General features: G+C 37.5%; 1 protein-coding gene across 1 annotated transcript in view; it reads right to left on the bottom strand.

Moving 5' to 3' along the window:
- LOC146002128 (armadillo repeat-containing protein 2) overlaps positions 1–12,661 on the bottom strand; it is a 131,565-nt gene that overhangs the window by 101,462 nt on the left and 17,442 nt on the right. Inside the window, exon 2 of the mRNA XM_083139847.1 lies at positions 2,372–2,625. Coding sequence (XP_082995973.1) covers positions 2,372–2,598 — 227 coding nt within the window. The 5' untranslated portion in view covers positions 2,599–2,625. The remainder of the gene's footprint in view (positions 1–2,371; positions 2,626–12,661) is intronic.

Here is a 12,661-nt window from a genome sequence, read left to right as displayed (position 1 = left end):
CAATGAATAGCTGATGGACATTTTGATTATATTCCCACTTTTTTTCAAGTGTCTGTCTGATGTGAAAAATTTGATCTGTAGTTGATCTGTTGCGTTTAAATCCACATTGATAATCACCTATAATTTCATTAGCATATGGGGTTAGTCTTGTTAAAAGAATGTTAGATAATATTTTATATGTTGTTGAGAGTAGAGAAATTCCACGGTAATTATTGCAGTTCATTTTATCACCTTTTTTAAACACAGGAACAATTATGGATTCTTTCCACTGTTGAGGGATTTCTTCTTTATTCCATATTAAACAAATTAATTTATGAATTTGACATATTAATGAATTTCCACCATATTTAATTAACTCAGCTGGTATTAAATCAATGCCAGGTGCTTTGTTATTCTTTAGCCTTTTAATAGCATCTTTAACTTCAGTCAAATTAGGTTCTGGAACTAAAGGTTCTGCTGTGTGGACTTCATTCACTTCTGATTTATCTCCTACATGGACATTTAAAAGGTCATTAAAGTAGTTCTTCCATCTATTTAGAATATCGCTTGGGTCAGCTAGAAAATCACCATCTTTATCTTTTATCAAGTTTACTTTAGGTTGCCACCCCTTTCTAAACTCATTTACACCTTTATATAAATCTCTGATATTTTTATTTTTGCTGTTTGTTTCAATTTCGTTAATTTTGCTTTTCAAGTAATCTCTTTTTTTACTTCTAAACGTGCGGTTAACTTCTCGCTTTATTCTATTATAATTGTTTAGATTTGTATCATCAGAGTTATTTAACCACCTAAGTCTAGCCTGATTTCTTATTTCTATTAGATTATGACATTCATTATCAAACCATGGCTTACTTTTTCTCGGTTTATGGTATCCTATACTTTCTTTAGCTGCTGATTCTATTGCATTACGTATGTGCTCCCAATTCTTATTTACGTCTGTTTCATTTATATTTTCATCATCATTTAAATCCTGCAAAACATCAAATCTATTTGACAGTTTAATTTGGTAATCTTTCTTAATTCTTTCATCAGTAAACTTTCCTGTATCAAATTTTAGAACTTTTAGATTTTGTTGCTTATGATTTATCACTGAGAGTCTTTCTCTTAATTTAGCAATTACTAAATAATGGTCACTGGCACAGTCAGCACCTCTATGTGTACGAACGTCAATTATACTAGTATGCCTTCTCTTATCAATGAGAATATGATCTATCTGATTATGAGTTTTACCATCTGGAGAAGACCAGGTATATTTATGGATATCTTTATGTTTAAAAGTGGTACTTTTCACAATTAAATTCTATGAGGTTGCAAAAGTAATCAATCTTATACCATTATCATTACTTAATTCATGAAGACTTTCTTTACCAATTGTGGGTTTAAATGTCTCTTCTTTGCCAATCTGTGCATTACAGTCACCTAACAGAATTTTCATATCATACTGAGAAAATTTATCAAAGACCTGTTCTAACTCTGTATAAAAATCATCTTTAGTATTATCATCTTTATCTTCCGTTGGTGCATGTATGTTTATTAAAATAATTTTACACCACCTACCCTGTAAAACTGCATATGATATCCTATCATTAATAAATTCTACTGTTTTAAGAGCTGAGATAATTCTATTATTTATGCAAAAGCCTGTTCCAAAATTATGATTTTCAGTACCACCATAGAAAAAAGTATAATTTTTAGTTTTACAATTCCCTTCTCCTGGCCACCTAACTTCCTGGACAGCTACTACATCTAATTTATACTTCACTATCTCATTAACTGTACACTGAAATGCCCCAGGCCGGTAAAGGCTCAGAACATTCCAGGTGCCTAATTTAATATCCTTATTCCTAATGTAGATATTATCCTTAGTCCAGGGACCTCCCAAAGTAGTCCCCACCCGGAGATCCGAACGGGGGACTATTTTACCTCCGGAATATTTTACCTTGGGAACATCCATGGCCTTATATTGCTGATTCTTGACATGGCTTTTTACAGTGCAGAGTTGTCAGCTCTACGCCTAACCCCCAATATGAATGGAGGAACTACTACACAAGACAAACACAAACACAAACACATTAGACAGCACAATTACTACACAAGACGAACACAAACACATTAGACAGCACAACTACTACACAAGACACAGTCAATAACTCCTCAGTCAATAACTTTAATATTGTTTCAACAATCTTCATTCATTGCCTGGTGAACATCTTTAAGGGATGATGACATAAAAATATATTTAGAAATTAATGATAGTAATTATAAAGTATTACAAAGGGACATTGATGTAATTATTTCTTGTCTTCTTTGTAACAGCTTTATAAACAGAAGTATTCTTATTTAACACATAGTCTAATTCAAGGTGTCTTACCTAAATGAACTTGGAGGTCTACAAGGTTTAGTGGACGTTCCAAACAGCGTTCTTTGCCTTTCCCTCGGTGTGAAAGGACGTTTTGTATCCACTGGACGAATGCCAAGTCGCCCATCTCCAACACCAATGGCAGCACGAGCCTCACTGATGATTTCTGCACTTGTTTTCTTAGTAGGTGGAAGGGCATAAAATGGCATTGTTATTTTGCCTCTATGTGTTGCTTCCATTCTCAATTTAACAACTAATTAGATTACCTGTAAATAAAATGGAAAATATAACTAATCATTATTTGTAGAAATAACTATTGCTATGTTTTCTGAAAAAAAAGTTGCCAAACACAGAAAGTAAAATTCTCCTACAATATATTACAAACTTGTCTTATAGAGTAACTATTCTGTATAGAGACACAATTATTCTATGCTCCTTCAACTTCTGGATGTGTTCTATATAATTTGCACTATCTATATATTTTTTCCAAGATTGATTCAGAAATTGTAAGCATAAAATACATCATACAATTATAAATCACACAAATTCTAAGACTCTGTTAATAAAATTTGAAAATAATGTATGTTAAATTTGTATTAATTAGGCACAACTTACATAATTTAATGCAATTTGTTAAAAATGGGATACCATATAAAACATACCTAAATTTTCACGATTTATTTGTTTTAGTTTTGAATGTAAGTGTATAAAGGTAAAGTTTTATAATGAAATCTTTCAGCAAATGAGGAAGAGGTATCTATTTGACATTGCCTTTAAAAATGTAAAATTAAGCTTCGCATAATTTCAAATTTTAATTCTTGACAAGAAGTATTAATTTGCTTACTATGGACGGTGTTAAAGGTGGAGCTACTGCGGAGCATGCGCACTCGTCTCCCCCTCAAACATCCGGTTACGCTGACTGTGCTATGGACGTTAATATGAAACGGCGAAGAGGAGATTTTTTACAAGGTAAAGGGTGCAAGCTGGTTAGTATATGCTTACACAGTTCTATCGGGAACAAATTTATAGTGTCAAGTATCACTTCTAGGTTTCTGAAGGACATGGAGAGAAGAAATCTCTGGATACAAGCGGAACGAAGAAAGGATTGGTCTCAACAGTCATTTGTACGACTTGTATTTTCTTACAAGCATAAGGATCGTTTATCTGTATATGTGATGAAAGCACGTCTGATAGGGAGGTTTCAGACCGCGACACGCGACAGCGGGGTTTCACGCCGAAGTGACAAGCGACACAGACTCCTTTATAAGCAAGCAAGCATTTACCGCGCATTTACCATTGGGAGTCTGAGCGACACGATGCGGTTCGAAAGGAAGTGTTCAGATTGAAGCGACAGGTCTTTTGGAAACCAATCTTCAGAAATAAACAAAACCTTCCGAACCAAAGCGACATGACAAGTTTTATCGTGTCGCCTCAGTCTGTTGCTTGCGCATGTGTGGTGAACGGTTTGCTTTAGATTGAATGTCGCTTGTCGCTTCGGTGTGAAATACAAATATCGCTTGTCGTTTCAGTCTGAAAGCTCCATTACTGTTTGTGTAAATTAGTGCAATTGAAAGTGGCATGTCTCTTCATAGGTTTTCCCTAAATTCCCCAGGCGAAGTTCATAGTACACATATTTACCAGCATTTGAATATGTCTTAACTTTTGCAGATTTGTTGGCAAAGATTCACTTTAGCGTACATTGTATTATAACAATATCACCAGTTTTATAGCATTCTATTTTCCTATCTTTTCCATTTACAAATTAATTGAATATATCTAAACTTTTGTACATTTTGAGTTCTTCGTGCGTGTACTGCCCACGTTGCATGTCTGCATGTACATACAACTGGCGGCCACAAAGACAAATTGTTTTTGTTTTTTTCCTTTTCAATAATGTGCACTGCAATTGATCATCCAAAGAATTCAACAAGTCCACTCCTTCATGGAAAAACTTTAACAAATAGCTTTCTGGACTATCGTCGCACAACTGATGAAAACAAATGCTCATTTCTTACATCGTATGCCGGTGAATCTGTACTGGAAACAACGGGGACTGGTGTAAACCGGACGTTCAGGGGGACCCGGGCGAAGACGTCACCAATGTTTATGTTTAAATTTTTAACATGGTCTATTATAAAACAATCTTCAAGAATGTAATGAGTACAAGAAGTTACAAATCCTTGAGTGTGTCATTCTTTGTAAAGAAAAAAGTATTGCAAGTTCGTTGTTCAGAAAGTTGGTAGTTGCAGTGAAAAAAATTAAAATTGTGTGTGTGTGTGTGTGTGTGTGTGTGTGTGTGTGTTTTTAACAAACATTTATTCATACCAGAATTTACCGGAAAGAGCTTCTCCCTTCTAACGTCACATGGTCTCAACCCCGTCGCCCAGCACATAGAACCCAGAATGAGAAATTCCCCCTTACCCTCCTTCAAATCCTATCCTCGTTATAATGATACAATTATATACTGATAATTTATCTTTTTCTTCTTCTAAAAACTGGGAGCCAATTATTCGTCTATGGGGGAGGCCCAGCTTGACCCCTATTTAGCTTCACTGCTGTTTTCCTCACAATATGCCTAGGTATTGGAAGCATATTTGTATCTTCGAGTCAACGGTGCTTTAGAACGTCTAACTACCTTGCGGAAGACACGAGTTTGATTCCAGGGGCAACAGACGAAAGGTCGGACTTTTCCTGCATTGTCACTGCATAAAGTGGCCCTGGGTTCACTCAGCCTCTAATGAATAGGCACCTGGGAGTAAAGTGTAAAAGGTGCGATATGAAATTTTTGATTATAATGTGATATTGTAAATGAGCAGCTTGAAAAATGACAATAATCAACTTCCTTCACACACTATAAAAAAGTTTTTGAAGTGATTCAATCACTTTATCTAAAGTTATAGATAGCGTACCAGGGCATGGATGATGGGGGGCGTATTTAACGTTCTTCTTTGTCTTTGACACTTATCTTCATAAAAGAAGAAGAAGCCACAGCCTTTACAGTAATACATACATAGCCGTGCGCGGGCCAGGCCCGTAGCTAGAGGGGGGCAGGGGGGGCAACTGCCCCCCCTGAGACCCTGCTCTGCCCCCCCCTGTGAAAATACACACCACATTCCTACCTGGAATTCTCACTACTCTTTACAATATTATATCCCGTATTACTCTAGCAACATAACAAAGACATTTATTGATTTTATGATTTATGAAGGTGTGTGGGATTCCATATAACGTATCAGTATTGGGGGGAACAATTACCTTCCAGATTCAGATTTCGGGAAATGATCTCGCAATTTTAAGTATCTAGAACAGTTGTGATATTTTGAGAAGTCTTGTGTTAAAGGTGCCTAATGTGTTTGGATGTTTTTCTTGGATGTGTTGCTATGAAGTTTGAACTGCATAATTTTTTGTTTCCCCAGTCTACGTTTTGGTAATAGCGATTCATGTGATAGAGAGGGGGAGTGGATATTTTTTTTTTTACTTAGCGTTGCTTTTCTACCACATCTAGCTAATCGTGACAATGAGTGATGAGGTGAAATTGATGAAGAGACAAACTCACAAACAGTGCTGCAACCACAGGGGGGCAGGGGCATTGCCTCCCCCCAATCTTGGCTGGATGCCCATTCTAGGGGGGGGGGGGCAAACGTTGAAGTAAAGAAACATGACTAGCAGAATCTAAGGATAGCAGGACAAGTGGATACTCAAAATGAAATTAATTTTCAAGTGTTTCTTGCATTTTTCTTCCAGACGGTTAAGGGCACTTACAGGAGGCACAGAGGGGCAATTGCCCCCTCGATTTCAAATTTTATACAAATAAAAGTAAGGTAAAGAAAAAAAGGTAAAGTGTTCCCCTGTGCATAGCACCACACCATGAAGGCGTATAGGGGGTGTGGGGGTAACGCCCCACACTTTCTTGATCCGGTCGTGAGTGGGGGTGATGTGATCAGCATCACGCCCCTGACCGCCTTTACCCCCCAGGGTTTCCCCCAGGTACCCATGTTATTCGACGCTGGGTAGGCGCCGGGGCCGCTTCCACCGTTAGAAAAGTTCCCGGATTTGAACCGGCCGGGGAAAGAACCCGGGACCTCTAGCATGGTAGTCAGACGCGTCATTTCGTAAAATTTTCTTGCTCGCTTCGCTCGCAAAGTTGGGCACGCACACTTGAGAGACAATTTGCCGGATGAATTTATCATGTAATGTATATAAATAATATATATATATATATATATATATATATTAAAAAAACTTTTAATACTTACACCATTTGGTGTTGACATGTTGCACATGTATTTTCTTATTTTACGTCGCTCCATGTTGCATACGTGTAAAATATATGTTGTACATGAAAGTTATACGCGTCATATGTACAAAAAGAATAACATTCGTCATGCATATTCTGTCTTTCAAAAACATAGTTTGTGTGCATGTTTTCCATTATTAGCTAACATGAAACTGAATGTGTTGGAAAAATTATTTCAAATCATTTGTTCAAACACAAATGCTTTAGCACCGACTTCTACCCCCTTTTGCTCGATTTACGACGATAATAACGTCTTTTAATGCTACTATTATTTCTACCACTACCACCACTATTATTATTATTGGCACATTTGCCCTGGTACCTGACCCTCTCCCCTCCAGATAAAAATTTGTGGTTTTGCCTCTGCTCACAAAGAACACTCATGCACAGGCTCGAACCTGGAACCCCTGGCTTCGTAGCATGTTACGTAACCATCCCACCACCATGGAGGTCGGCTAGTGAAAGATGTAAGACAGCTTACTGGCTCAAATTATTATCAAACACGATAAAAATGTGATAGTATTTCACATTTATTATTTCGGTTAGAAAGCGATAAAATTTGTAGTTTGATACGGGTTACACTAAGCACCTTATGGAGTGTAAATACCAATTTCAAATCTTATGAATCATTTCTCTATGCAAACGCATCAAATATGATAAGCAACATAGTTGTGTGTTATGATATCCATTTTATAAAGAAAAAATTAAGTTTTAACCCTGACTGTTTACATGATATCGTTTCCATAGCATGTTATATATTGCTCTCAGAATTTTAAACGGCAGTAAAAATAAATGACATTTGCAACTGCGAAGCTATCAATGGGATTGCATGCATTAAGGACAGAAGATGCCATATTTCGATTTCTTGTAACATCCAAAGAAGAATTAGACAAGCAAATAGTGACTGAGAAAAGTTGCTTGTCTTGATGTCCTGTACACACTGTGAAAGTTGTCGGCGTTATCAGGCGGCACCCTATGAATATAGGTTCAAGAAAATGACAAGTAGAAAAAAGCTCCAATGAAATAAATATGATTGAAAATCTCTCAAATTATACTATATTTATTTCTTTATATTTATAATATTACATTGTGTCTGTAGCAGATGTTATCTGTTCAAGTACCTCAGGCACAACCTAATTTTTTGACAAATAATTATGTCAACTTTTCTGCTATGGAGTGGATTCTCCTAATTTATTTATATATCTTAAGCCATTCTGTGACTGGCAGAAATCAGTATCAGCATAAAAAAAAAACTGATATTTTGGGGTTTGTACGCTTCTGCTCAAAAGGTGATGGCGATAAGCGTCCCAGAGACCGTGTGCCGCGGAAATGGGGTAAGGCGAAGGAGGCCCCTTATATCGTTCGGTTACATATCATAGTCATTAAGGAAGGCATTTTTCATAATGTAAAGAGGATACAACATTTCCCTCTATAAAACTTGATGTGAAATATCAAGAATCCAAGAAGTCATTGATCAATCAAGGGATTCCTATTTGTTTGTCGGGTGTCAAACACATGTAGGGCCTTCCCGATGGCGCAGTGGTAGCGTCGTTGCCTTGTAATCAAGGGGTCCCAGGTTCGATACCCGGTGGAGGTACATAGTTGTTCGGATCTCACTTTAAACTGTAGGTCTAGTCCCAATTAGCCTTAGTGCACAAAGTGGACTTAAAACACCAAATCAATCCAATCAAACACATGTATTTTGCAAAATGGTTAACGTAACCAGTAGGCAAACATTGTCACAAGAGTCTTTCATTTGAAGAATATATAATCCGTGGTGGACTAAGGGACCCATGTTTTAATGTTTTAGCAAGTAGGCCTACAAAATATGTATTACAAATTTTTACACAATTCATCAAAGTGTAGATAATATGTAACCATTATTATTTAATTAATTCGATTCTTCTTGCATAACACAACACAATGGTGCTGTTGGATTCTCGTTAGATTCCTTGTGCGTAAAAATCTTGCATACTGGAAACTAGAGGGAAACATTATGAAGCACGATTTATAAAGGACTTCCTTGATCAGTTCTGCAGAGAAACCCAAAGCTATTGGTACATTTTATTCGTCTATTAATATTATTGACCTGTAAATATAAAGTAGATACAGTCCCGATTAGCCTATTTATGTTAAATTTTATTTTTATATTCTTTGGTAGTCGGATAGGTCATTATTGAAATATTGTTATTTGATGTTGCTCGACCTTTTTTTGTTCGTTGGAGTTTCAAGATATCACTCCTTTCCTGTTACTTATCACTTTTGGAGGAGGGGGGCAAGTGCCCCTCTGTACCTTGCTATATCTGCCAATGCAACACAATATATTACAAATTTGCCCCCTCTAGGATTGACTTCGCCCCCCCTACTAAGAATTTCTGGCTACGGGCCTGGCGCGGGCCCTCTGATTATGGAGGCAAAAGCCTTGATGAAAGTCAGTCAGAGAAAGAAAAACGTCATTCCAACTTACTGTGTTATTGTATTGATGGGCACTAAACAGGGGCTTATGTAGCATGTGTTCGGGCCCACCGAAAATCAATCTATTAGAAGGATTTCCGTGGCACAAAAGTTCTCTGTACCCCTCCCCGTTTAATATCCTCTGTGTGGTTCAGACTAATTTACAAATAAACATGATTTCGTACAGCAGATTCAAAACAAGTACACGTAATTTATTCATTTCCAATTTATTCTGCGACCACATAGGTGTAACACAGCTGCGCTAAGAAGTAAAATTCGCGAGTCTTAATAACAAGTAATTTGCTGGAGAACGGAGTGAGGTAGTACAGTGGGATCCATGAGTATTACCGTGCAAATTGTCCATGACTATTTAAATTAATTTTTCTCTTGCATCCTGTCTGTTTTTAAGTGATGGATTTTTATGTATGCTGGTGCAGAAGTTGTCAACAGATTGTTTTGAGTTTTCTTTTAATTCTTGAAGCTCTTATTGGGTCAAGTAAAGTCCACGAACATGGTGATGGACAATTTGCAGGGTAATACTCATGGGTCCCACTGTACAATTAGGCTACATAGGAAATAACCCCTTCCTCCCAAGTTTGTTGTAACTTTCGTCGGCTTCAAAATACTTTAATTTTTTAAGAGAGTATTAACGGAAGTAAGATTTATCTACACTAAATTTCTAAGTGAGAATATTAGGAGGAGCAACTGCCCCCTCTACTTGTCCTCCTCCCTATAGATGCATGTATACTCAATTTGGAAATTAGTGGACACGACAGTGATAAAAATAGTTGTTTCATTATTTTAGGGAAATAAAAACAACTAGCATTTCTGCCTAGGATGGTATCAATATTGTCTTGTTCAAAAGCCTCATTAGTTTTTTGGCGCCGCATAGTGTCCGAGTGGCTGGGTGCTGGACTCACGATCTCGCCACGGGCGGTCTCAAGTTCGAGTCCTGGAATGGTCATGGGCGTTCCGTTGTGAGTGTCTCTTCATCAATTGCAACTTATCATGATTCATCCTCATTGACGCGATTAGCTATAATAGGCAGAAAAGTGACGTAAGACAATAAAAATACAGTACAATAGAGTTTTATAGCTTCATACATGACAGCAAAGCTACCGTTGAGATTAAAATACGAGTGACAATCAAATGAAAACCAATTTTTTTATCTAGAAGGTTTCTGCATGTAAAGTTACACAAGTTTGCTGCATCTTAGCATAGATCCATTGCCGATCTACATATACGTATTTTCAAGTCTGTGTTAGTGCGTGTATAACTCAAGAAGAAGAATATTTGGAATCTATCTACGTGCAGTCACTTATGAGCCACCACGAAGGTCTTTCGACCCATCTGCGTGCGGACTGAGGTCATTGTCGAACTTCCTCCTCTATTTTTAAACTTGCTGATGTGATAAACATGCATAGGGACATTGAATTTTCATTTGCCGTAGAATGTCTATAAGTTTAGTTTTATTTCGGCTTCCAGATGGCAAGAAACCACTGCTCTATGCTGGTGCATGTGCATGCAGGAGGCGCTATCTTTAATGACAGAAATGGTGTTATGAAGTTTACTTGATCAGTGTTGCTGCCTTGAGGTCGTTTTGTAAATACCAGTCGATACCTCACATAAATTTGAGCTGTTTACAGTCTGTCCTGTAATTCTTGTCGGACTTTTAAGGTTTTCATTTGACTCCCCCTCGTATATAGATCATTCGTTCAAGCCAGTCTGTCCATCAGAAATATGAATATTATACTTATAAGAATCTTTGAAGCAAACACGATTTCAACCACACTGTCGTAGTTGTGGATCCAACGTGTTTTCAAATTGATCCAGATTACGTAAGTTCCGAAGCTACAGCATTTTAATGAAGCAGATATATTTTTTTATTCTCGACCTCAATCTTCTAGAATTGATCCAGGACGGATGCTATTGTTTAGTATCGTGTTCTGCGCATGTGAAGCATACGTGTTCGTGTGTGTTAATACGTTGCTTTATTGGACGAGTATTTACGTAAGAGGTGTGTTTGTGAAAGAATAAGAAGGAATGGAAATCCATACTTTCCTGTCAGAGTGAAAGAAAACGACAACGAAATTGCGCGTCCACATTTCGTGGTTCAGCCAGGAATCAATATGGCCGGCCAGTAGGTCAATATCACCTCTCGGCTGGAAACTTCTCAATGCCCTTGCACATTCTTCTCGAATTAAATTCTACTATTGTCTCTATGGTATTAGAATTCACAACGAGCTTCATTGCCATTGGATGACTTCCTTCCTTCCCGACATTATTTGAAACATGTGAACGGTCCACTGTAATGAAATATGTAAGCCTTAGCCGGTTTGACCACAGACACCTTCATTTCACTTTTAAATGCCACTATAGAAGTTGGTACCACATTGTTTTTGTATTTCAGTGTATTTTGTTTATTTTACGCCGATTATCTGTCTCATTAGATGATGAACAGCTGGAAGAGACGAGGAACTAGCACAAAGAACAAACATTCAGGTCTTAACAACGATTACAACACCTGGTTTATAAACTCTGTCAAGAAAGGAACTTTTCCTTTTTTTTTTGTTTAAAACAAAATTTCGAAAGAGCCGTAAAAATTTCATTGATACATGGAGAGTGGCGTTGTCATTTAACAAACTTTATTCATTCATTCTATCAGCATTATTGAAAATATTGTGCCATGATGAACTTAACAACTTAACAAAGGCACATTGATTGCTTATTGAGGCATTTTTCTTGTGTTGCAGAGCAGGTTTAGTTTTTAGAGTATTACAATGCTTTATACAGTCCATTTGAAGAATTTTGAGAATATTGGATGTTTATCAGAGGGATCACCATCTGCGGATGTTTTACAGGTTTCATTGCATTTAAGATGATAATTTTCCGGTGCAACATGCATGTTGTCACTCTGGCTGAAGAGCCTGATGACGCGGACAAAGTTCCGATTCATAGGTGGCAATACTTACAGGCAGGAACAACCTGGCAGGAAGGAACTCTGATTGGCACCATGTTGATAACTGACTCAAGAAGCCCCGCGACCGACAAAACTCGAAGTGCTCGGATCCTGATAAACTTTAGAGGGAAAGGCTGCGGTCATACACGCCTCTTCTCGCGACTGGCGTGGGTGTAACGTCATCGGCGGAGAAAACCCAGATGAGCCTTTACCCCATTTTTACTTAGTCGATCCTCTTCTACCGTCAGGTGTAGAGGTTTTGCAAAGAGCTCTCCATCCTTCTCGGTCTCTGGCTAACATTTTTGCCCTGTTGGTATCCAATCCTCTTCTCCTCAAAACTTTTTCCATCCAGCCGTCCCAGGTCTGCCTTGGTCTTCCTTTTGGTCTCTTTCCATCTACTTTAGCTTGCCATATCTTTTTAAAAGTGATAACTGTTTGGAAAGGCTAATCTGTTTTGTTCTTTTCTCTCCATTTTTCTTGTATCTCTTATTGTTGGGTTGTTGCCGTTTATAATGCCTTCAGAGTGAGGTGTTGAGACATGTGCTCTGGGATGAAAAAAAGGAAACAGCGAATGATAATATATAACTGAACC

This window comes from Lepisma saccharinum, chromosome 18 (genome assembly GCF_977018435.1).
Source record: "Lepisma saccharinum chromosome 18, izLepSacc3.1, whole genome shotgun sequence".
Lineage (NCBI taxonomy): Eukaryota > Metazoa > Arthropoda > Insecta > Zygentoma > Lepismatidae > Lepisma > Lepisma saccharinum.
The sequence above is the reverse complement of the archived record's forward strand: the minus strand, read 5'-3'. Positions and strand labels throughout refer to the sequence as shown.